The sequence below is a fragment of the Berghia stephanieae genome, chromosome 12 (assembly GCF_034508935.2).
Source record: "Berghia stephanieae isolate SIO BIC M18660-M18661 chromosome 12, UCSD_Bste_1.3, whole genome shotgun sequence".
Classification (NCBI taxonomy): domain Eukaryota; kingdom Metazoa; phylum Mollusca; class Gastropoda; order Nudibranchia; family Aeolidiidae; genus Berghia; species Berghia stephanieae.
In genome coordinates, this window is record NC_088371.1 from 1,378,304 (window position 1) to 1,405,090 (window position 26,787).

A 26,787-nucleotide genomic window follows, 5' to 3' on the forward strand; every position below is an offset into this window, starting at 1 on the left:
AAAGATGGGAAAACTATTTTTGGAAAAGAGACTCAATCTGAACGATGGAGGGAACATTTCAACTGCCTTCTGAACAGACCACCACCAGACAACCAGCTGGAAATTTTGCCTGCAAGAAATGGGCTACCAATTAGCTGTGATCCACCATCGATAGCAGAGATTGTGGGTGCCATTAATAAGATGAAAAGGGGGAAAGCTGCTGGACCAGACCAGATTCCACCGGGGGCTCTAAAAGTTGATGCTGAAAGAAATGCTGAGGCCCTGCACCCACTATTTGAGAGAATCTGGAATGACGGGATATTCCCAAAGGATTGGAAGGAATGACATTTTATCAAGCTTCCAAAGAAAGGGGACCTCAGTAATTGTAATAAGTATCGAGGAATCACTCTTTTCTCTATTCCAGGAAAGGTTTTCAACCGTATTATTCTAGAGAGAATTAAGAATGCAACAGATGCTAAACTGCGGGACGAGCACGTAGGTTTTCGAACAAATCCTTCAACCGCCGATAAGATTGCCTCTCTGCGAGTCATAGTGGAACAGTCTATAGAATGGGACTCTCCTCTTATTGTCAACTTTCTGGATTACGAGAAGGCTTTCGACAGTATTGACAGAGCAACATTGTGGAAAATTCTGACAAATTATGGACTCCCATTTAGAAAATGCATGAAGGGTTGCACATAAAGATCAGCTTACTGACAGCTTTGAAATTAAGACTGGTGTCAAGCAGGGATGCTTGCTCTCACCATTCCTGTTCATCCTTGCCATTGATTGGCTAATGAAGGAAACCTCCAAAGGGCTAAGAAATGGGATACAGTGGACCCCCAGGACACAGTTGAATGATTTGGATTGTGCAGATGATCTGGCTCTTTTATCCCCTACACAGGACAAGATGCAAGCAAAAACCACAATTATAAACAGTCTCTCGGAATCAATTGGTCTAAAAATTCACCCTGCAAAGTCAAAGGTCTTGAGGATAGGTACGTATCAAAGGGAGCAGATCAAAGTAAAAGATCAGGAACTTGAAGATATAGACACTTTCTGCTATCTCGGAAGTATAATTGACAAGGACGGAGGCACGGAAGCAAAGATGCACGGATAGAAAGGCACTCAAACGTGAAGTCTGTCCTACTGTATGGATGTGAAACTTGGAACGCATCACAGGCATGTATAAGAAGGGTACAGATTTTCGTAAACCAGTGCATGCGCAAGCTACTCAGAATAAAATGGATGGATAGAATTAAAAATGAAGAAGTATGGAAAAGAACAGAGCAGAAACCAGTGGGAGTGGAAATAGGAAGAAGACGATGGAGGTGGATTGGGCACACGCTCAGAAAAAAAATAGACTTTCAGCAAATCATAATTTTTGACTTAGACTTAGACTTAGACCTTAATTTATCACGTGATTGATTATTATAGAAAGGGAATTCCTTAGTGACGAGTGCAAAAGTTTGTCACTTCATTGTCGAAATTTTTGTGTCCGATTCGCACCCTATTTATGATGCAGTTGGTTTTAAAAAAGTTAGTACCATTTAGAATTATTGATTTATGTCGATTTCTTTTCATCACAGACCTATGTATGTAATGCATTATGTATGAATATCTTTGGGGTCCCGTAACAACCTCCAATTGTCCAGTGTCAGTCGAGTACACGATGACTTCGGCCTCCGTTGTCTGTTCGCACAGAGATGCGTCCCTCGAGAAAGCAATGAACGAATTTTCTCAGCTAACGCTTGCATTAGATTGTTTTCCCTGTGTTATTTATAAAAGAGGATATGTTTTTGTGAATAAATATATTTAATATTGAGGGAAAGTTGTCTTTGAAACTTTATACGGGCCGTCCGCTGAGCTAACTATCTAGAAAAAAATGACCCAGATTTTTTTTCATAATTAGATTCAAATGACCCGAACTATGCTAGAATTCACCCTTAGGCTTGTCATGCGCATTCAATTTGTTTACACATTGCTTAGCAGCAGACTCAAGTTGTCTATGTCCAGGGAAACTCAGATTGTGATCCCTCTGCTCGTTTTGGGCTGTCGGTCAACGCAATATTTTTGAGTATCAAAGCAATGCAATGAGAATGAGGTGTGAAAAGTTTTCAATCTCATTCACGTTGGGAAATAAAATGAATAAATAAAATCTCCACCGAAGTGGGTGGGTTTAGGAATCGCTCACGGTAGACTACTTGATTTAAACCTATTTTACGAAGTTAACTATTAATCATCCATGTTGAATCAAAGTGCTGAAAGAGAAAGATTGAAGCTTTTTTATACCCGACACGACGTCACAAACACACACACACACACACACACACACACAGAGGCAGAAACAACACACCACAGGGACTCACAATGCTTCACGGACATAAAACTGTTCACAACAACACGGCTGGGAAAAACAGCAATCCAGAACACACAACAAATTATAATACGTTACCTCCAGAGGAGAGCCAATTCGAGTTTCTCTATCTATTTCTTCCCTCTTATATACTATTTCTACAACACCTACTACTACTACTGTGCGGATATGTGGTCTTGTGGTATGACACTCGCTTTCGGATCGGAAGTTCCTGGGTTCGAGCCTCGCTCGGCACATAGTTGAGTCCTTGGAAAAGGCTCTTTATCTCACCGTACTCAAGTGTAAAATGAGTACCTGGCCGTTAAAAGCGTTGTCTCTGCCCAATAAAATTATAATATCGCCTAACATGCGTCAATTCCCGTCCTACATGTTAAGTGTTGCTGTTGGCCAGTAAAGCGCTTTAGCACCTTTAGTGGATATTGCGCTATACAAAAGCTCAATTTTATTTCACTACCAATGCTATCACCACTACCATAATATAGCCACTGCTACTACCACTAATGGGTTGTTTGTTTCAGCGGCACAGTGTCTCGTCTTGTCACAAAGGTCAAGCAATGCTAAGTGTGATCAATGGTTGGATAGGTGATAGTGCTATTGAAGAATATTGCTCCCGACGTTACACACATTACCCCCTCAATTCACTGTGAATGGCTACCGACTTCAGGCAGACAAATTTTGTAAGAATTTTAGTGCTTAAAGGAAGTCAAACACTCGATCGGTACTGTATGCAAAGGGTATATGGTTCCAAACAGCCTATTGGAGTCTCACCCACCATCTGTATCTGAGGGCCATTATATATATATATATATATATATATATATATATATATATATATATATATATATATATATATATATGACTTGTCAAATCAAAAAAAAATTATTAGAAAAAACACAATGCAAGTTTATACATATCGCTTTTATTGTCATTTCATTTATAATGCACATGCTGATAATCACAAAATCTATAGATTAGATGTATCTCCACTACAGGTATGTTTGTATTCTCATCCTGTGAAGAGAAGTGGGGGAAAGGAAAATTGATACTTATCACTGAAACTGTATGGTCCCATTTTTAAAAGTGTGATTAAATGCCTCCAGAAAAGCTTCTTTCTTTTATCAATTTGTTAAAAAAATTAATGAACCTATTTTCTCTGCTCTATAGCTGATTCAGATAATTTTTAAATGAAATAAAGGAAAACTATGCATTCAGAATCAATTAATTAGAAATTTTATATCAACTTAACATGCAAGTTGAAATCAAGATAATTTGCAATTAACTTGATTTATACTGCCAGAAACATGTTGCAAACTATCAAACTGATATAATCTGAAGGAATTATATGTATCTACAATTATACCTATTTTTCTTGAGATATATACCTTGAATATCCGTTACATAAACGTTGAGCCTAACAGTCTCAATTCATGTTAAAAGCTGCCAGTTGCTCTTCTTCTCATTTCCGTCCTTCAGTCTGCTTTCTGTGCAGTCTCCATGACACATGTTAGATTTGGTTTCTGTAATTAATTTTTTAAAATCAAAAAGTTTTTTTTACTGTATAAAGTAATTTTTCATATTTTAAAAACAAAAACAAAAAAAAAACATATTACATTTAGTGAAATATGTGCAATGAATGGTAGATTATATTATATTTTCAATAGCAACTGCAACATTACATTGGTCAAAAGACCAATCTATCAAATTATAGGTACTGATATTACAAATCAGCTACAATTAGAGTTTTATCAGCACTCTTATCCTGCCTATTGATTAAATGTGAACAAGAAAAAAAAGAATAAAATATATCTAATATAGAAAATGTTGGCAAGTTAAAGGGTATATACTGTAACAAAATATATTATTGCAAAATTTCTTCATATGCAAAACCAAAAAAGCAAGTTTTTGGCATATTTTCTTCACTTCGCTATGTAAAAGTATATGATAAGCACACTGGAAATATGAATCTATTGTAAAAAGAGTCAGAAGCCAATACCAATGACATGGAGTGATAGCTGTCTTAATTTAGATCATTTAAGGATCTTCATAATAAGGCTTTTAACTTGTACTAGCATTAGAAAAAAGTTAAATAGAATCTTTAAAAATAACGGCAAGATTTTAAAATTTGAAAACGCTTGAAAGCAAAATAAGGTTCTGTTCTCTCTGCTTAATCGCCACCCTCAAGATTCTAGACTATGGATCAATAGGTTAGGCCAATACAGCTGAGAGATTGTATAAATACTATAGAATATTTTTTTTAAATATTGAGAAATTCTATAAGATACAGTAAAGTTGAAAGCTATTTTAATAATCTTGAGGGTAAGGCTCAATGATAATAAGAACAAATACAATAATAATAATAATAATAATAATAATAATAATAATAATAATAATAATAATAATAATAATAATAATAATAATAATAATAATAATAATAATAATAATAATAATAATAATAATAATAATAATAATAATAATAATAATACATTTTCGTGAATATTTATTGGTTAGTTGCCAGAATGTGGGCAGGGCAATACTTCCAGGACTGCACACCAATATCTCAAGAAATGCAGAGGCTCACGATTGTTATGTTATTTAAATCTGAAAAAAAAAATTATTCAGTTGGAATAATTATGGCATTCCACAGCGTTTTCTCTTGGTTAGAAACATAGAAAGCAATATCATCTCACATTCAGTTTATTCATATGGAGCTAACAACGAACAAGAGGTATAATTACCACATTTCATTGTTATTTTCAATGGATTTATTTAACTCCTGGTATTGAATGAAAATTTGAAACGACGGGGACCTACACTCCTCTAAGCTTGGTGAGAAGTTGCCAGGCTTTGATACCAGTAAGAGGAGACACTGGGTAGCTGCGAATCGGCTTCGGTCGAGGATCTGCCTAACGGCAAGTGCGTTACATCAGTGGGGTCTAACTTCCTGTCCAATATCTCCACGCTGTGGGCAAGAACCCGAAACGGCAGAGCATTTAGTCGAAAGGTGTGTTGTGACGATGCTACCAGGCGGGTTCGCGACGGTGCACGAATGCGGACCGGACTTTGCTGATTGGGTCGATCGTCATAACATAATAGTGTGAACCATAAGAAGCAGCAGGTATCGACGTATACATATATGCAGGTCTGACATAAGAATGCTATTATAGGCCTAGTTTAATATTTTTGTTATGGGCAAAATTTTGTGTCATTAAAAAAAAGCCATTACAACAATGAGCCAATAGTGAATTGGATTATCAGACCTGCAAATAAGTGCACGTCGGTAGGTATCTAGAGACCTAAAGGTTGTTCCAAACTCGGAACATATTGCAAGGACAAGGAGAGAGTGAATAATACGACTAGGCTAGACTTTTGCCAGTTGAAAGTGGTGAAAGCCACGCACTACGACAGATGGGATTTCTTTTATTTTACTTATTGATTTTTTAATTTTTTTTATTTTTGCTTCTGTTGACATTCCAACCTACTAATGGGGGTTCTGCTTTTTTCTTTTCTTTCCTTTTTTTTTGGGGGGGGGAGTTAAATTATGATTGAATTGATACACCACACGTTCTAGATTGTAAAGCTGTTACCCACAACACGACAATTTAAAAATATTATCCACCTATTATTATGAAAAGTGTGTTTTCTCAAACAGTATCAGAATCAGTCACTGCTTGAACATGAAGCAGACATGAGCGAAGGAGACGTCAACTTTGTAAGTGAGAATCTCGGTGAGTGGAGCTGTCTACTAGTGACTGACAATGCGAAGTGAACCGTACATCTACAAAGCATTCTAGAATTATGCGAGTGAAACATCCAAAGTTAAAGACCGGAAAGCTACTACGTGTTAACATTGAACTAAATATTTACCTTCTCTTAAAGTAATCGATGCAGATTACAAACTCAAACACTGAAAAAGAAACGGTACCTTTGAATTATTTGGCCTCCGGTTCATTGCTGCTGATTAGGAACGTTAGAAGCCGGACAACGTTGCGCCCACAATAGATCTTCCGTCTTTGTTGTTTAAATTATAGATAATACACTTTCAGTTAAAACAAACATGTGTAAATAAAATTTTAATGTAGTGTGGCGATCTCCCTTTCCTACGTACTACGAAGACGTACCACATACTGCTGACTGCAAGACTACTCTACACGCCAGATCAGACAAAACGTAAACACGAGAGAACACATTAAATTTATAAACTTCACTACACATTGCTTTCATTGTTTGTTGTTTCCAGTAAAGTAGATGCTTCATTGGTGACCCGGACTTAAAACAACTTAAGAGATAGGTATATAATATTATTATTATTTACCAGTTCAACTCTTCACAAGAACATAATAATAATAAACATGTCTATCGACGCCGTAGCATTGAATTTGCCCACATTCTGGACCACTTGTCCTTCAGCGTGGTTTGCACAAAGCGAGGCACAATTTGCTTTACGCGATATAGCAAGCGATGAAACAAAGTACTACTATGTAGTGGCTGCCTTAGACTCAGACACAGCAACTAGAGCCCTTGCTATTCTATCATCACCACCCAAGGAAGGTAAATATGAAATACTGAAAAACTTCCTGCTGTCTGCGTTCGGTCTTTCGGAAACAGAGAGAGCGGAATCTCTACTCAACATGAATGGTTTGGGCAACTTAAAGCCATCTGAGTTAATGGACAGGATGTTAGTGCTCCTCGGCAAACACACGCCCTGTCTGCTCTTCAGACAGTTATTCTTAAGACAACTTCCAGCAAACATCAGACTTCCATTAGCAAAGTCGTCCAACCTGGATGATTACAGGGCACTTGCCAGAGAAGCTGACAATTTTTTCTACGCTGCTCACTCAAACTCTAACTCCTTTTCAATTTCTCATACTACTTGTGAAGTTGACACACCAACCATGACCAGTGAAATAGATTCCCTCTGCTGGTACCATCAACGGTTTGGTTCAAATGCCCGTCGATGTGCACAAACATGCAAACTCTTCAATTCATTCAAGAAAAACAAGAAGAACCAGGGAAACGCCAAGCCGGGTCAACAGTAAATTCTGCTGTCGACCCGGATTCTTACTCAGCCAACGCGCCCACATCAAAAAACCTCCAACTCATCGTCGTCGATGAAAATTCAAACCGACGTTTTTTAGTAGATACTGGAGCTCAAGTATCTGTCACACCCGCCTCTGCACCAGACAAAAGCTTGGGTTCCTCTGATCTCGCATTACAAGCTGCTAATGGTTCTACAATAAAAACATACGGATGCTTCAAAACTAACATACGTATTGGATCGCGTTTATTCAATGCACGACTTATCAAAGCTGATGTCAAGCGTCCCCTACTTGGAGCAGATTTTCTACGTCATCATAATCTGCTTGTGGATATTCGTGGTCGACGCCTTATCGACGCTGAAACGTGTTCGCACGTACCTTGTTCAGTAAGTTCAGTTTGCGCAAACGCCGAACTCTCACCACTCGAGCTGAACTGCAATACATTCAGAAAATTATTGAATAACTATCCAGAACTACTTCAACCAACATTTTCAACGGCAACTGTGAAACATGGCGTGCAACATTTCATCACAACCAAAGGTCGCCCAGTATTCGCACGTGCTCGTCGCCTGGCTCCAGAAAAACTCTTGTGTGCAAAAGAAGATTTTTTGGAAATGGAGAAAATGGGCATAATTCAAAAATCAAAGAGCCCTTGGGCTTCCCCATTACACATGGTCCCCAAGGCTGATGGCACAATGCGTCCCTGCGGAGATTTTCGTCGACTTAACGATGCTACTATACCAGATCGATATCCTGTCCCACACATTCATGATTTTACAGCAAACTTAGACGGTAAGATCATCTTCTCGAAGATCGACCTTGTCAGAGGATACCACCAAATTCCAGTCGCTCCAGAAGACGTCCCAAAAACGGCAGTGATAACCCCTTTCGGCTTTTGGGAGTTCTTAAGAATGCCATTTGGATTTAAAAATGCAGCACAAGCATTCCAACGTTTAATGGACTCCATTTTACAAGATTTAGACTGCGTATTTTGTTATTTCGACGACATTCTGGTTGCAAGTTCAACTGAGGCAGAACACATAGAACATCTCAAAATCGTATTCGAAAGACTTAGAAACCAAAGCCCCGTTATCCGTCTTGAGAAATGTCTTTTTGGTGTGAGATCTCTTTACTTCCTTGGCCATCACATCTCGCATTCTGGATCTGTCCCAATGGCGACAAAAATTGAGGCTGTTAAACAATTTCCACAACCAAAAACCATCAAGTCACTTCAAGAGTTCCTCGGGATGTTGAATTTTTACCATCGTTTCATTCCGAGACTAGCTAAAATACTTCGACCCCTATATAGTGCTTTGAAAGTCAAAAAACAACGTCAAGCACTTACGTGGACGCAAGAAATGTTAAAAGCCTTTACTGACGGTAAAAATGCACTAAGTAACACAATGTTAGCCCATCCTTGCTTGAACTCACCCCTCGCTTTAACGTCTGACGCCTCCAACCAAGCTGTGGGCGCTGTCCTTAAACATCTTAATCATCAAGGTAATTGGGAACCATTGGCATTTTTCAGCAGGCAGTTACGTAAACCTGAACAGAAATACAGTACCTTTGATAGGGAGTTGCTTGGCATTCACTTAGCCATCCGTCATTTCCGTTTCATCATTGAAGGGAGACAATTCGCTATTTTTACTGACCATAAACCATTAATCCATGCCATGTCCAAATCAACTGAACCATGGTCAGCTCGTCAACAAAGGCACTTATCTGCCATATCCGAGTTCACAACTGACATCCGACACATTTCTGGAAAAAACAACACTGTCGCAGATTGTCTCTCAAGAGCAGTTACAAACTCAGTCTCAATTGGCATCGACTATCAAGCTATGGCGGAATCCCAAGAAAATAGCATTGACACACAGGCTTACAAAACTGCATTAACAAGCCTCAAAATCGTCAAAACATCCGTTGACTCGGGTCCAGAGTTAATCTGTGACATCTCAACTGGCTACCCAAGACCTATCGTTCCTACCGACTTCAGAAGACCGGTTTTTGAAATTATTCACAATATGAGTCATCATGGAGTTAAGGCCGCAGTCAGACTTATCAGCAAGAAGTTTATCTGACATGGTCTTAAGAAAGAAGTGTCAGCATGGGTTAAGCAATGTCACAACTGCCAATCTTCGAAAATTCAAAAACATATACGAGCACCGTTAGAAACATTCCATGTCCCAGGAAAGCGATTCTCACATATAAACATTGACATCGTTGGACCATTACCTCAGTCAAGGGGGTTCACCCATCTCCTTACTATAATTGACAGGAACACCCGATGGCCTGAGGCAATACCGTTACGAACCACAACAACAGAAGAATGTGCAAAAGCCCTGATCTCCAATTGGATCTCGCGGTTTGGCATTCCTGTTGATATAACTTCTGACAGGGGCTCACAATTTACATCACGCTATGGAAACAGATGGCCAGTCAACTTGGTGTGCAGATTCATCACACAACTGCGTATCACCCTCAGTCCAACGGCATGATTGAACGGTATCATCGGTCCTTGAAATCGTCCCTCAAAGCTCGTCTAATAACTCCAAATTGGGTGGATGAGCTACCTTGGGTTCTGCTTGGTTTAAGAACTGCACCTAAGGATGATATGGGTCATTCTTCAGCTGAATTAGTATACGGAGAACCTTTAACAATCCCTGGAGAGTTTATACCTGACCATCCTTCAGACTTCCACGCTAAAGACTTTTTGGCAACCTTTCGGCAAAACGTGTCCCTTCATTCACCACGGCCAACACAAAATCACGGCTATCATCAAACAAATTTACCCAAGAATTTGATGTCAGCAAAATATGTTTACATCCGTGTTGACACCCACCGAGGACCCCTTCAGAAGCCGTATACAGGTCCCTATGTTGTCATGACCCCTGGAGATAAACAATTCCTGATCGATGTTGGTGGCAAAGCAGAACGGATTTCGATCGACCGACTTAAAGCTGCATTTGTCGATTCTACGCAACCAGTTTCCCTTGCCACCCCACCTCGTCGTGGACGCCCACCGAATACGAACAGAAAGTTATCGAACAGAAACATACAAAACTCCCGTACTGCTTCTGATGATACTAACGTAGTGCCTACTAAGAAGCTATCTCGCTCAGGGCGTACCATTAAACGACCTCGGTACTACGAAGATGACTAGTTCGTGTTTGGGGGGGCATGTGTGGCGATCTCCGTTTCCTACGAACTACGAAGACTTACAACATACTGCTGACTGCAAGACTACTATACACGCCAGATCAGACAAAACGTAAACACGAGAGAACACATTAAATTTATAAAATTCACTACACATTGCTTTCATTGTTTGTTGTTTCCAGTAAAGTAGATGCTACAGTAGTTAAATTCAACATATATGTCTAAAATATTCTGAAAATCAGGAGACAGATAGTTCTACTTCTTGTTTTGTTCATACAAGCGCATTAATTTTTGAATAATTAACTTTACCCTCATCTAAAAATAGATTGACAGTTATTTTTGATAAATTTCACCCTTTGTTTAATACAATATCAATATCTAGACATTATTTGATGCACAATCGAGTATTTATGAGTATGTGTTTATTTTGCCACCCGACAGCCACATTATAATGGATATTCTTTTCTATAATTTGCTATGGAAGGTGAGCGGTCAAAGGCAGGAGCACGTGTTTTACCACATGCGGCCAAATTACTGTTTTGAATGCGTGACCTAAATTTTGCACACGTCACATGGTGTTTTCCAATTTTAAATAGGACAGCGATCATGTGATAGATAGGTCTAAGTCTAGGTCTAAGTCTAGGTCTAAGTCTAGGTCTAAGTCTAGGTCTAAGTCTAGGTCTAAGTCTAGGTCTAAGTCTAGATCTAAGTCTAGGTCTAAGTCTAGGTCTAAGTCTAGGTCTAAGTCCAAAATGATTTGCTGAAACACTCTAGTGACTCCACTATCACAAAGACAGTATTGGACTGGAACCCTCAGGGCAGAATATCAAGGGGAAGGCCACGAGGAACATGGAGAAGAATTAAAGAAGCTGATATAAGCTGTTGGCTAGGGACCACTTGTAAAGCGCTTTGAGCACGTTTAGTGAATATTGCACTATAAAAAAGCTATTTTTTAAAAAAAAACCGTTTCATTTTGGTATTTATGTCATTGTCTCATGCACAGGCAATCATAAGAAACACACAAATGCACAAACAAACACAAACGCACTCGTAAATAAACGCACATACAGTACTCGCCGGATTCTAACACGCTCTATTCTGTAGAAAAGAAAAAAAGCGTGCTATAATCCCGACCTTTGGAACTCAGGTGCTCCTGAGATGTAACCAAAACATTCGTCGGTCATCCATCTCCAGCGTTGTGTCGTGTTACATATAGTGCTGGAATTACAACATGCTATATTCCTGCAAGTACTGTATTCTGTGACATTTTATTCATTATTTAGGGATCAAATTCTGAGACTACAACAACTACAACAAAGGTGCAATGACCGCCATCTACTGTTCTTTTGTCCAGTTATCCCTTGCACCCTCTACAATGACGTCATTCAACATGAACGTAGGTGTCTCGTATACTCCTCGAGTGCAGCCGTACTTGAAGTCTAGACGGGAAGCCGCGTCATAAATAGCCTGCTGTTTGATAAAATGTTTAAAAAGAAAAAGATAAACACTAGATATAAGTGAAAAGACTTCCTCTGAAAGCATGTAAAGGTAAGCAATAGCCATTGGCATAATCAGCTATCTTAGCAAATTAAGCTTTTATATTGCGCAATATTCTCTAAACGTGCTCAAGGCGCTTTACAAGGGTTCCCTGACCAAAAGCAATAATTAACATGTATGACGGGACATGACGCCTGTTAGGCGATATTACAATTTTTTTCGGACAAAGACAACACTGTTAATGGCCAGGTACTCATTTTACACATCTGAGTACGGTGAGAGAATGTAAGTAAAGAGCATTCTCCAAGGACTGAAATATGCGCCGAGCGAAGCTCCAACTCAGGACCTTCCGATCCGAAAACGAGTGTCATACCATTAGACCAATAGATAAGTAAGTGAATAAATAAATAAATAAATACATAAATAAATAAATAAATAAATAAATAAATAAATAAATAAATAGCCATAACGTAACCATAATAATATATAGACATATTTTGAGCTTTTTTATATAGCGCAATATCCACTAAACGTGCTCAAAGCGCTTTACAAGAGGTCCCTGGTAAACAGCTACATTTAACATATAGGACGGGATATAACACCTGTTAGGCCAATCATTTTTCAAAAAACAAAATAAATAAGATATATAAAAATAAGTCAACGGTCACTAACATTGAAAAATAAGTCATCGAGTACAGACAATGACAGAAAAACATTTCTAGGAGAACAAAATCCATGTTCAAATAAATAACATATATACAAGTATGTCAATGGTCATTGAAAAATAAGTCATGGAACATCTCTGTAATCAGTGGACGCCCCATGCCCAAGACGTGGTCTTTTTTTTTTCTTCTTTTATTATAGGGGGAAAAGGAACAATGTTCAGTGGAATCGAAAAATAGTCAACTCTCTTAAATTCATCATTTGCTTAAGTCGACATCTGTTGGTTCAAAATGTTCTATTCTCTATCTGTGTTTCATAATGGATAAAGTCAACCAATCATTTTAGTTTTTTGGGGGTCGTGGATAGCTCATACGGTAGAGTCACGATCTCAGCGGCCTGGCAGAGTTGTCGTACCAGTAAGGTCTCGGGTTAGAGCCCCCATCGCCGCCGCGGAGTTTTTATTCTCTGTTTTCTTCTGGCACTTTCCTACTCACTTTATTTCTGACCTGCGAAGTTGGCGTCATCGGAATTTCATTGTGATGTTTTAACCCGGAATATCCAACGGTGACACGGTGTTTAAGTATTCTGGAGATGATACATATGGTCATTGTGCCAATTCCAATAAATACTTTTTGTATTACGAAAACTCCACACATTGGAAATAAAAGTATGATTGTCCACATTTAATTTTGTATATTAACAAAGCCATTACCACATTATCTCATTCGTCTGTAGTGTTTTTCATTCATCCTGTTTTGTTGATACAGGGGAAACCCGAAACATCTATTTTATCTGTTTTCGTATATAAAATTGAAGATTCCATTCAATTTCAATTGTTTTTGTTTTTGTTTTGTTTTGTTTTTTCGGAAATTAAAACGTTAAGCTCATTTGTTGGGGTGAATACATATCAAAAGGAAAAATATCTTGGTGAACTCTTTGATAAACCTGTCTTATCTAAACCATTATTAGAGACGCATATGGTTTAATTCTGGGCTTCAGTTTAACCCTCCATTACCAACGATAAGTAACTGATCCCATATGTGACGGATCAATATTTCAGATCTACTATAATGTGCATTACAACATTTGAAAACAAATCTTTGTTATAGCTGTGATAATTTAACTCACTCAACCCTAACACCGACTATATCCGTAGTATATCCGAGGTTACTTTTATCCATGCATATTTATTACATTTTTATGAGTCAGATTATAGGCGTAGAGTATCAAAGCAATTTTATTTTGTTTTTATATGTTAATGATACGAGTAGTTGAATAAAACAATCTATGTGCATGCTCATTTTTGATATTTTTTTCCAGTTTTGGAAAGAAGCAAAAATCTCTAGGATTGAGTGAGTTAATGTTGTTTTATGAGGCACGTCATTCTAGACAAATGTCTCATTGCTTTTGAGTTTAACATTTTTTCGTCTCGGGTAGTAAGACATTTCGAGAAAACTCCTAAAAATAGTCGGTAAAGAGAGAGTTAATTTCGAGTTGAGGGAGCTTACCTGTTTGGAATTTGTTGATTGGAACTTGGGTAGCGCGGGCTCCAATGTCTGCTACCAGGTCCAACATTTGGGCATCCGTCTTGGTCCGTGTACCATGAGTACTCAATGAACTCAAATTATCGTAGATTGCTGAAAGAAACGAATAAACTTTCTGGTCATTCGTGTAATGACCAATCAAATGAACCACCTCCGTAATCACGTGATTATTTCTGTGGTATGGCAAACAGAAAGACCGAACCACCAACTCAAAGTTCCTGTTTGACAACTGATCAGTCACTTCCAGGAGGGTCGGATACGCTTCTTTTGAGTGAGACCGAAGTAGGCCGTTAAAGTGAAGATGTCCTTCTTGCTTGCATTGGCGGTCTTGTATGTATATCCAAGGCTTCGGCGGGGGTTTTAAAGGCTGTAGACCGCTGTGACGAGGAGAAAAAGAAGATGAACGGTCAACTGTATAGCAGGGAACAGAGTTGCCATATTGGTTTTTCTGCTTGTGGAAAACATCGATGTGTGGTTTTTTATCTTCGTCGGTGAACAAAAACAGTGATGACAGTCGTAAGTAAAGGGAAAAATCAAAATTTAAACAACAGAGCATTTTTTTAGAGCAATATCCACCACTAAACGTGCTCAAAGCGCTTTACAAGTGGTCCCTAACCAACAGCCACGCGTAACATGTAGAACGAGACATGGCGCCTGCTAGGTGATAATACAATTTTTTTCAGACAGAGACAACGCTGTTGACGTCCAGGTACTCATTTTTCACTAGAGTTTGGTGAGAGCATATGAGTAAAGAGCCTTTCTCAAAGACAACTATGCGCCGAGTTAGGCTCGACCCAGGACCTTCCGGTCCAAAAGCTAGTCTCATAACACAAGACCACATAGCCGCACAAGAAAATTAATGGTGGTGGTGGTGATAATGAATGGCGAATGGCATGGAAAGTCGGTTTGGACGAATTAAACCCCTCGAGGGGGCGAAGACTTCGACTCCTCGAAACTGGGGGAGAAGTTGCCAGGCTTCTCCACCAGCAAAGAGGAGACGTTGGTTGGCAGCGAACCGACTTTGGTCAAGAGCCTGCTTCACGTCACGCAGACTCCCTTCATCACTAGGGACTTGCCACCCGTTGTGGTCAAAACCATCGAAACCGCAGAGCATCTAGTTGAAGGTTGCTTAGTGACGAAGCTTCCGGGCTGATTTGCGACCATACACGATTGAAGCGATGAGTTTGCGGCTCTGATAATTAGTGTGACACCATCAGAAGCTGCTGTCACCTTATGATTCAAAATGTAACCTATGCATTGTAACCGCCAAAGGACTGGTTACAAAACACTTCTAAGGAGTTTGGAACCTGAAGAGTAGACAGTGTGACGTCAAGACTTCTTTTCTTATTTGCTCTCACCGACGAGGCAATAAATGTTGAAAATATGTACTCAAAACCAATCTAATTGTTACCTCCCTTTTTTGGCGCCTTGCGCATGACTGTTGAGTAGTGGTCGAAAAGGTTGACCTTGACCGGCAATCGGCTGTTGTTGTTTTTTTGGATGGAAAGTTGATCATTATCAAGAATAAAATGCTGAAACTCGCTGACTCGTCGTTGTTTTATGTGTTGTAACACATTTATTATATGGTGCCGAAAGCGGGAAGCATGGACGTTTAGATTCTTCAGTCGTGGGACTAATTTGAAAGGTGAATTACGCTGTTAACCATCATGACAGATGGATGCATTTTCATAACATTGATTCAATGATGGACGGCTCGAGTCACTTGAGTGAGGAAGTAGAAATTGACTTTCCATCCGGAATTCAGGATTGAGATTAATCCTTTCTTGTCTTTATTTATATATTTTTATCTCATGACAGAGATAAACATGTATTGAACTGTATCGTTTAATATTCGGGAATTCGATTATTCTGGATCTCATGACCGAGATCACAGCTTTCTACAACTTAAGCCCACCAACGTGCACCACAAGAAATAATGTGGAGGCGAGTAGATTTTATTCCAATTTGAGTTGAAGTATCGCTATCAAGACTGATAGATAGACGACTGCTGGTGATCGTCTGTATCTAATATTGTCATTCTTATTAAAGTATTCACCATTTCACGTGTATTCTTAAATTATTTCGTATAATATTCTTGTACTCATTTACGACATGGAAGCAGCGAAGAAGACCAGGACCGCGACGAAAGCCAGATTAACCATTGCGGCTAATCGCTTCCAACACATTACTTTAGATTCTTCCGAACAACAAATAACTCAGTGTATTGAAAGTATAGAAGAAAAAATGCTTGCTTATGATGAGACCCAAAGGGAATTGAGAAACTTTTAGATACAAGTGACTTAGAGGAAGAGATTGGACAAAGTGAAATATTTAGAGAAGAAAAAGTTGGTGTATTAGTTAAAGCGAAGGAACTTTTAGCTACAAAGAACATTAATATTAAATACAGTAATGAAGAACAATTCATCCCATCCCAATCCGTTTTACCTCAGGTCAGACTACCCCAACTAGAACTTCCCAAGTTTGGTGGAGATCACACCCAATGGCAGTCCTATTGGGATAAGTTTTCTGCCATTGTCCATAACACCAATTTACCCATTGTCAGTAAATTTACATACTTACAAGCAATCCTCAAAGGTGAAGCACTGGCCTCAGTTCAGGGGCTAGCGCTTACAGAAGCAAATTATGAAGCGGCGAGGGACATTCTAGAAAAACGTTTCGGACGAAAAGAAAGAATAGTGTTCAGCCACATTCAAAAGCTACTGAATTTGTCGATTACTGGGAAGAATACAAATGATCTGTGGAATTTATACGACGAGTTACAGACGAACATAAGAAGTCTCGAGGCATTTGATATAACGGGAGACACATACGGTGTCATTTTGACCCCTCTGGTCCTACATAAGCTACCCGAAAATATTCGTTTGGAATGGGCTAGACAAGGAGATGGAATGGAGAGTGACCTGGAAGCCCTTCTCACCTTTCTACATAACGAAATTCTCAGGCGGGAGCGTTCTCAAACCTTCCGTAGTGATCAACCCTCGCCCAGAGTTGATCACAGAGCACGGGGGAGATTCACAACAGCCTCTGCTCTTCGTTCTGGTAATGATGCCAGAAGCACCACGACTACGACCTGCAATGTGTGCGGCAAAGGACATGCCACACTGAAATGCTACTCTTGGATAAAGATGGACCCGGCTACCAGAAGGTCTCAGTGTTTTAGTAAGGGACTGTGTTTTCTGTTTTTCGGTATGCATAAGGTAAAGGACTGTAAGTCCATGAGTAAGTGCCATTCGTTTTCGGGACGACATCAAACGTTGTTATGTTTAAAACCACAAGGTGAAAGTGGCGATAATAACAAAACGAGTGAAGGCGAAGGTTCGCATACCATGTGTGTGAAGGTACAAACCAGAATGATGGGACACACGTCGTCAAAAACAGCAGTATTGCAGACTGCTACGGTCACAGTCTGGAACTACAACAAAAGCCATGGACAGGCAACGATTTTATTCGACAGTGGCTCGGACAGAAGTTATATAAGAAAATCTGTAATTAAGGATTTAGGACTGAAGTCGGTTGGAAAGGAAAATGTTTCTGTTGCTCTTTTCGGACAATCCAAACCCAACAAGCCCCAGATTAGAGATAAATTTAAACTGTGTTTAAAAACCACTTCTGATGAAATACAGGAAATGATTGTCACTGAGTCACCAGAGATCTGTGCTCCAATTCGTAAGCACAAATTGCCGCAAGATGTTGCCACCAAAATAAAGGCCAAAGGGCTAAAACTGGTGGATGGATCACTGGTGAATCATGACAGTCAAGTCCACATTGATATATTGATAGGATTAGATCACTTTTGGCAATTTGTAAAGCCTTGTGTTTGTCATATCACGAAATATCTACATGCACAGGAAACGTTGTTTGGATGGATGCTTTCAGGCTCCTTTGAACAAAATGGTAATCAAGAGAGTCCTCCAAGCTATCAGCTTCTGTGCATGTCAGATATTCCTGAACCTTGTTGTCATCAAATTTGGAATTTAGACACTATTGGTATTAGAGAAAATATTGATAATCATTGTAATACTGACTCTAAGGTTCTTACTGAGTTCAATGAATCTGTCAGGTTTGAGGAAGGCAGATATGTCGTGCATCTTCCATGGAAGGCAGATCACAAAGAAAAACCGAATGAAAACATGTCGCAGGCGGTGAAGAGGTCGAACACTCTCATGAAACGATTGGGTAGGGACCCATCACTAGAGACAGGTTATAATGAGGTCATTCAGGACATGGAAAGGAATGGCATTGTCCATGAGATTCCAGTGGATGAAATGATTACTTCGAACCCGGTGTTTTATTTGCCGCATAGACCTGTGGTTAGAGAGGACAGTACAACTATTAAAATAAGGCCTGTTTTCGATGCCTCAGCAAAGGGTTCGAACGGTTTATCTCTTAATGATTGCATGGAAACTGGACCAAATCTCCTCCCAAACTTGACAGAAATCATGTTACGCTTCCGAAGGTGGAAGTATGGGCTGACGGCTGACATCTCTAAAGCCTTTCATCAGATCAAAATTGTCAAAGAAGACCAAGATGTACATAGATTTATCTGGGATGTAAGGGGACAGAGAAGGGTAATGAGATTCGATCGTGTCATTTTCGGTAACGCAAGTAGCCCGTTTCTCCTGAATGCCACGATTCAATGTCATTTGAGAAAGTTTGAACCGTCAAGGGTAGTGAATGAACTCATAGATAATTTGTATGTTGATGACTGGTTGTCTGGCGCTGACACAGAGGAAGAACTTGAGCAAATGGCAAGTTTGGCAAGTGAAATAATGAAAAGGGGAAGTTTTCCTCTCAGTACATGGGGAGCAAGCTCTTCATTTGTGTCACTTGCTAGAAAGAGTTGTTTTGATTTTGAGAATGGTTCAGCCATAATTACCCCAACCATTAAGATCCTTGGCATGCACTGGGATGCCAATGAAGACTATTTCTTTTTTCGAGCCGACCCAAGCTTGGTAGAAAATATCCAATACACGAAAGGCTTGGTTCTGAGCTTCATTGCCAGAATATAAGACCCTTTGGGATTCTTGAACCCCTTCACTGTTTTGATAAAGATCATGTTCCAAGATTTGTGGCGTATGGGATTGCAGTGGGATGATCCTCTGCCGTATGAGTTACAGAACAAAATGTCAGCCTGGGCAAATGGGTTTAGTGACATCAGTAAGTGGAAAGTTCCGCGTTGTTTCTCTGTTTACTCATGGGGAGGTTGCAGAGACATGAAATTACTTTGTTTTTCTGATGCTTCAGAAAGGGCGTATGGGTGTTGTATTTACTTGGAGATACATGAGAAGGAATGTAAGAAAATTTCTTTGGTTGTCTCTAGAGCTCGAGTTGCTCCGTTGAAGAAAATAACTTTACCTAGATTGGAATTGTTAGGAGCATTGCTTGTTGCTAGATTACTTTCCTTTGTTAAAAATGCATTGAAGTTACCTTTTGATATTGCTTACTCATGTTTTACTGATTCTAATATTGTTTTGCATTGGATCAAGGCTGATCCACAGAGATGGAAACAATTTGTAAGAAACCGAGTCACAGAGATACAAACTCTGACTAGCCCTTCGAACTGGAGTCACATTTCTGGGAAAAAGAACCCGGCTGATCTATTGACCCGTGGTGTCTCTGCTAATGAGCTCACGAATTCTGTTGAATGGCTCCAAGGTGTTGAAAACCTAGAGATTATGGATTCGAACACTGATAACGGTTCCAATGATGAAAGGATTTCCCATGAAGAAGAAGTGCATTTGGAAAGAGTGCGCTCATGTCAGCCTGCTCTACTCACTTTGCAACAACAAACGCAAGAGCAGGTCATAGATTTTGAAAAGTTTAGTCAATACCCCAAAATCATCAAGGTCATGGGATGGGTCTTAAGATTCATTAACAACCTGAAATCTTCAGTTTCCTCAAAGGAACTGAACACACTACCAGTTCTAAAGTCTGATGAACTAAAAGGGACAAATGTTCATGTACTAAAGCTTGTACAGAGAGAAAGTTATCACAAAGAGATAAATTGTCTCATTGATGGGAAGGTGATACCCAAGAAATCACCACTTCACAAACTATCCCCTATCCTTGATGAAGACGGGTTATTGAGAGTGTCTGGTAGATTAGAAATGTCTAGAGATTACACGTTTGATGAAAAAACACCCCATTGTACTCCCTAAATGCCATTTTTCATTATTGCTTGTTAGATTTCAACATGTGCTGTTAAAGCACGCAGGAGTACCTACTTTGCTAACTTCCCTTAGAAACAATTATTGGATATTCAGTTTGAGAGTGTTTGCTAAGAATGTGTGTAAAAGATGTGTGATTTGTCAAAGACACGACTCTAGACCGTGTAACCAGACTGTTGCCCCTTTGCCATCTGACAGGATCAGTAGATCGAACCCATTTTCTATAGTGGGAGTGGACCATGCAGGTCCTGTTTATTGTTCAGACATGTGTGAAAAGAAGTATTACATTTTACTGTTCACTTGTGGGGTCATAATGGCTATACATCTTGAACTTGTACCATCGCTCTCACTAGCTGACTTCTTGTTGGCATATAGACGATTTGTAGCTAGAAGAGGGATCCCTGCTGTAATCTACTCTGATAATGCTAAAACCTTCATAGCTGCTAGCGAATGTCTTGTCAAACAATTTGGGCCTGCTGCGCCCTCATGGAAGTTTAGTATTCCTTTAGCTCCCTGGTATGGCGGGTGGTGGGAGAGACTAGTGAGGTCAATTAAATCTGCGTTGAGAAAATCAGTAGGAAGAAATCCTGTGAATCTAGCTGAGTTAGAAACACTACTGGTTGAGATAGAAGCTTGTGTGAACTCTAGACCATTAACTTACGTGGAGGAACACAGTGGGCCGCTGACTCCTTCACATTTCTTGGTGGGCAGAAATTCTCCATTCAGTACTGTACGAGCTGGGATTGGGCCACAAAATGAAGAGGAGTTTTGTTTTCTTGATAATGAGCGCAGACTTGTTTTAGAGAAGTTTTGGTGCATTTGGAGTGAAGATTATGTGAGAAATCTCCCATCCTTGGGGAATGGGAAAAGTAAAGTTGGTCTTGAAAAGGGATCCATTGTGCTCATTAGGGAGGAAAATAAACCTCGATTAAAGTGGCCTATGGGTAAAATCACTAAACTTATCCTCAGCAAGGACGGTTTGGTCAGAGCAGCCACGATTCGGACTGAAAGAGGAGATTTAGTAAGAGCTGTCAAAAGACTTCATAAGCTTGAAGTTTCAGAAACAGTCTCAAATAAAGAACCCGAAACGACCGTTGGTGCCCGGTCTAAGAGTGGTAGATTGATTAGACCTCCAACTATGTTGAATTTGTAACTTGTTATATCATAGTCATTGGCTTATGTAACATTTTCTTCGCCAGTTTTATCGGATGATGAATGGCCTTATTTTAATTTTTTTTTTTTTTAATTTTAATTCTAAAGATTCTTTTGATTTGATTTGGATGTTTGATATTACTTGTTTAAGTTTGATATCTGAGTGAATATGATGATGCTTTATGTGTCTTAATAACTACACGTATCATGTAGGTTGACTCAATTTAAATGCCTTGTTTAATTATATTATGATCATGATAGTCAATGGGACCAATTAGGACCCCGAGCTTAAAATATAAATGCAAATTCATTTTCTTTTCTCCATATTTTGCTAATTTCCACTTTCTCTTGGGTAGAAATCCCTCTTTCTATGTATGGACAATAAGTTGAGTTATTCATTTAATATACTACTATTAACTTTATGATCACTTATGCACTCAATTTGTGTACTATTACTATTATTCTTATGATTTCATGTTATTATTCCCATGTCAATTCGCTGTTATGATTTATTTGTTTGCGAAGTACTTTTACCTTATAAGAATGGGTTAATGAGTGGATTTATGACAAAGTGCAAACCTCATTTGATTATCAATTCCCAAACTTCATGTCTTGGTTCCTACTATGCTGGCCTATTGATGGCACAGGCCAGGGGCGGGGAGTGTTGAAAATATGTACTCAAAACCAATCTAATTGTTACCTCCCTTTTTTGGCGCCTTGCGCATGACTGTTGAGTAGTGGGCGAAAAGGTTGACCTTGACCGGCAATCGGCTGTTGTTGTTTTTTTGGATGGAAAGTTGATCATTATCAAGAATAAAATGCTGAAACTCGCTGACTCGTCGTTGTTTTATGTGTTGTAACACATTTATTATATAAATGATATAACAATAGAAGACTGTGAAAAGGCTTGCTCCAACCTTCGCAAACTGAAGGAAAATTTCATTTTATTGGATAGAGTGATGCTCGGAGTATTCCCGTAGTCGTTCCATTTCTTCTTTTCATCATTCTCGTCATCAAAATGTGATGATTGAGGTGCCCAGAACTTCTTGGTTGTTGTTGTAGTTGTTGTAGTTGTTGTTGTTGTTGTTGTTTTTGTTACTGTTGAACACATGTACATATTGGTGGACATACTGTATCATAAATTGATGAATTTCTACTTTTGACCAGTCTACATTAAATTTGTGTATTCCTCATTGGCAAAAACACAAGCTATTTCTATAAATTTATTAATCAAAATATTATTGGAAGTGCGTAATGTTCACTTTTGTTTGTATTCATAAGTAATATGTATTGATAGTTATAAAATGTAGATGTCTAATATTTAAAAATTGCCATTCGTCCTTTCATATTCAAATACTGCACGTATATCGTATATCGTTTAAGTGTCAATTCACCGGACATTCCATTTTAATGAATTCCTTCCAAATGGATACGCGGAAAATTCATAACTTTGATAATGTAAATCATCTAAGACTTCCGACCATTACCTGTAATCCATATTTTAATATAGCTGAAATACGCCAAATCATTTTCTATTGTTTGAAGATTATGAAAAAATCCTTCTTATTCAAGACAAATTCAATTTTTGCAGCTGTGCATTGAGTGACATCTGCGAAAACGAAGAAAAAGACGCGCCACTTATTAAAAATTTGACTTTAATTATAATAGACATGAAATGGTGTTTTAGTCCTTGCTATTGCCTCTACGACTATGTGGTCTAGTGGTATGACACTCGCTTTCGGATCGGAAGGTGCTGTGTTCGAGCCTCGCTAAGCGCCTAGTTGAGCCTTGAAAAAGGCTCTTTACTCACATTCGTACTCAGGTGTAAAATAAGTACCCGGCCGTCAACGGCGTTGTCTATATCGGAAGAAAATTGTAAGATCGCCTAACAAGCGTTAGGTCTCGTTCTAATTGTTAGGTGTTGCTGTTGGTCAAGGGACCGTTTGTAAAGTGCTGTGTGCACATTTAGTGGATATTGCGCTTTATAAAAGTTCTTGTTTTTATTCAATTACATGACGATAACACGTAAACGTTGCTAATTTTTACTAAATTATAGACCTTTGAACATATAAAATACAGTCTTAGACTCTTATTCTCCCTGCAATAGTGTAAGAAAACACTGAACAAGTATTTGTATATTATGTGTAATGTAACTAATTGTGATTTTAAACAATACTAAATAAAATAAAATTGCTTTTGTTCATCCCATATATGGGAACTTTGTCTCTAGGGTCTATTCCAACGGAAGACAGTGCAGCGCCGCAAATTGAGCTAGAGCGAGGGTGACTTGCTCAAGGCCACACAACACGGTGATTGATGATCGAACTCGGTACGAAACAAAGACCGTACCGCTGAGCCAAGCTGCCCCCCTCCCCACTGTAGTGAGCAAGGGGCATCCAAGTCTAAATCTATATATTATATAAATGCAAAACTCTATAATTTGGTAGTAAAGCCAAAATCTTTGACGTTTTATCGTGATCTATTATCTACAATACACCATTATGAAAGGGCATTAATAATAATTATTATTAGTATGATTATAATAATAATAATAATAATAATAATAATAATAATAATAATAATAATGATAATAATAATAATAATAATAGTAATAATAATAATAATAATAATAATAATAATAATAATAATAATATAATAATAATAATAATAATAATAATAGTAATAATAATAATAATAATAATAATAATAATAATAATAATAATAATAATAATAATAATAATAATAATAATAATAATAATAATAATAATAATAATAATAATAATAATAATAATAATAACAATAATAATAATATACTTTATTCATCCAAAAAATGGAAATTCTGTTACAGACATGGTATGCATAAAAATGTATAAATATAAAGTTAAGAATTTATGGCCACAATATATATATATATATATATATATATATATATATATATATATATATATATATATATATATGAAATTGTATAAATATAGAAAAAATAATTAATAGCGACACTTTATATATTAATTTTATAAATTGAGACAAATCATTCTTGTGGCCTCTAGTCCAAACTTGTATGTGTATATTTTTTAACTATTTAATTTAAATCAATAAAATTAATATTCTTATAATAATAACAATGGACAGGAAAAGCTCCTTTCCCGTAAATGTTTAAAAAAGGCATTTAAATAAACAGATGTAGACTAAATCGCATTTCATTTTGTACCCGTAAATGTTTAAAAAAGGCATTTAAATAAACAGATGTAGACTAAATCGCATTTCATTTTGTACCCGTAAATGTTTAAAAAAGGCATTTAAATAAACAGATGTAGACTAAATCGCATTTCATTTTGTACCCGTAAATGTTTAAAAAAGGCATTTAAATAAACAGATGTAGACTAAATCGCATTTCATTTTGTACCCGTAAATGTTTAAAAAAGGCATTTAAATAAACAGATGTAGACTAAATCGCATTTCATTTTGTACCCGTAAATGTTTAAAAAAGGCATTTAAATAAACAGATGTAGACTAAATCGCATTTCATTTTGTACCCGTAAATGTTTAAAAAAGGCATTTAAATAAACAGATGTAGACTAAATCGCATTTCATTTTGTACCCGAAGAAATCCCAAAAGATCTTGTTGAAAAACAAAGTGATATTCAAGATGATTTAACATTTTTGTGACCTAAGTTATTATGACTTATCAACATTTTTTAAAAATTGAGCAGGAATAATATAACACAATACCCACTAACTGTGCGCAGAGCTCTTTACAAATATTCCCTAACCAACACTTAACATGCAAGACAAGAGATGACACCTGTTAGGCGATTTTATTTTTTTCCCCCACATAGTCAGTACTGTTAACGATCAGGTACTTATTTTACACCTGAGTGCGGTGGGACTAATTTGAATAAAGAGCCTCTTCCAAGGACTTAACAATACGCAGTGAATCATTATTATCATTATTATTATTATTATTATTATTATTATTATTATTATTATTATTATTATTATTATTATTATTATTATTATTATTATTATTATTATTGTCGTTATTACTATTATTATTATTATTATTATTATTATATATTATTATTATTAGTATTATTATTATTATTATTATTATTATTATTATTATTATTATTATTATTATTATGATTATTATTATATATAATATATATACTTTATATTGTTCTTATCACCAGTTCCATTCTGTTGTTTCTTGTTTGTTTTGTTGTTGTTGTTTTGTTTTGTTAATTTGATTGGATTTATTTGTTTTGTTTTGTTTTTTGTTGTTGTTTTGTTTGTTTGTTTGTTTGTTTTTGTTTTCAATCAATATTTCCATACCCTGGGGTCTTGTTCTACTCACCGAATTCTGAGATTCTCCAGACTTTATAACGTAAATCTGTGTACAAATCAAGTCAGCCAAAAATGTCACCAACTGCAGTCAGTGTGAATCGAATCTAAGGCTATGACGGTTGGTAGCAGGTGACACCTGTATATATATACACATATGAACAGGGGACGAAGTGGCCGAAAGGTTAAGGCATTGCATTGTGACCCGGAAGGACACGGGCTCGAGCCCCGCTTCAGGCACTTTCGTTTTTTTTTTTGTTTTTTTTTTTGTCCTTGAGCAAGATTATTAACCCCCAATTTGCTCACTTGGACAACATGGGTGATTCCTGTTGACATCAGACATCTTGTTTGATGAGTTATCGATATTCCTTCGTGGAATGCCGAGGCGACGATGTCTTATGGTGTCGTGGCGAAAAAGGCATAACTAAATTTTAAATGAACAGTGTGCGTGTGTGTACCTACCTACTAACTACTATCCTCATTCGGACAAATCTATTAGTGGATTGGTCTTTATTCAGCTGGCCAGGTAATAGATCAAATCACAGCTTAGATCCCAATATTGACATAGATTTAAGTGACGTAGAGTTGAAGCGCACACTTTGAACCCATCATTGAATCCACACGGTGTTAGGAAGGAATTAATTAGGTCATAATTATTGAATTTCTACCTTCAACTATTGAGCGTTTTTTATAGCGCAATGTCCACTGCAAGTGCTCAAAGCGCTTTACAATCGTATTGACCACCCGAAATAGTAGGGGGAATTAGGTCCAAAAAGCCATTGAATTGTGCAAACAGGGTTGAAAGCATGAAAATTACATATGTTGTAGAATATGAAAAACCCTATAAT

General features: G+C 37.7%; 5 protein-coding genes across 5 annotated transcripts; all 5 read left to right on the forward strand.

Moving 5' to 3' along the window:
- The first annotated feature begins 6,705 nt into the window (after nucleotides 1-6,705).
- On the forward strand, nucleotides 6,706-7,392 carry LOC144958230 (uncharacterized). Its single transcript, XM_078890065.1, has one exon. The coding sequence runs from the start codon at nucleotides 6,706-6,708 to the stop codon at nucleotides 7,390-7,392; it is 687 nt and encodes a 228-aa protein (XP_078746191.1).
- Nucleotides 7,393-9,886: 2,494 nt separating this feature from the next.
- On the forward strand, nucleotides 9,887-10,555 carry LOC144958231 (uncharacterized). The gene has a single exon (XM_078890066.1). The coding sequence runs from the start codon at nucleotides 9,887-9,889 to the stop codon at nucleotides 10,553-10,555; it is 669 nt and encodes a 222-aa protein (XP_078746192.1).
- Nucleotides 10,556-16,133: 5,578 nt separating this feature from the next.
- On the forward strand, nucleotides 16,134-19,285 carry LOC144958233 (uncharacterized). The gene is made up of 2 exons (XM_078890069.1): nucleotides 16,134-16,199; nucleotides 16,706-19,285. The coding sequence occupies exons 1-2, from the start codon at nucleotides 16,134-16,136 to the stop codon at nucleotides 19,283-19,285; spliced, it is 2,646 nt and encodes an 881-aa protein (XP_078746195.1).
- A 45-nt stretch (nucleotides 19,286-19,330) lies between these two features.
- On the forward strand, nucleotides 19,331-20,434 carry LOC144958235 (uncharacterized). Its single transcript, XM_078890070.1, has one exon. It carries the CDS (start codon nucleotides 19,331-19,333, stop codon nucleotides 20,432-20,434), a length of 1,104 nt encoding a protein of 367 aa, XP_078746196.1.
- A 274-nt stretch (nucleotides 20,435-20,708) lies between these two features.
- On the forward strand, nucleotides 20,709-21,596 carry LOC144958236 (uncharacterized). The gene has a single exon (XM_078890071.1). The coding sequence runs from the start codon at nucleotides 20,709-20,711 to the stop codon at nucleotides 21,594-21,596; it is 888 nt and encodes a 295-aa protein (XP_078746197.1).
- The last annotated feature ends 5,191 nt before the right edge of the window (nucleotides 21,597-26,787 follow it).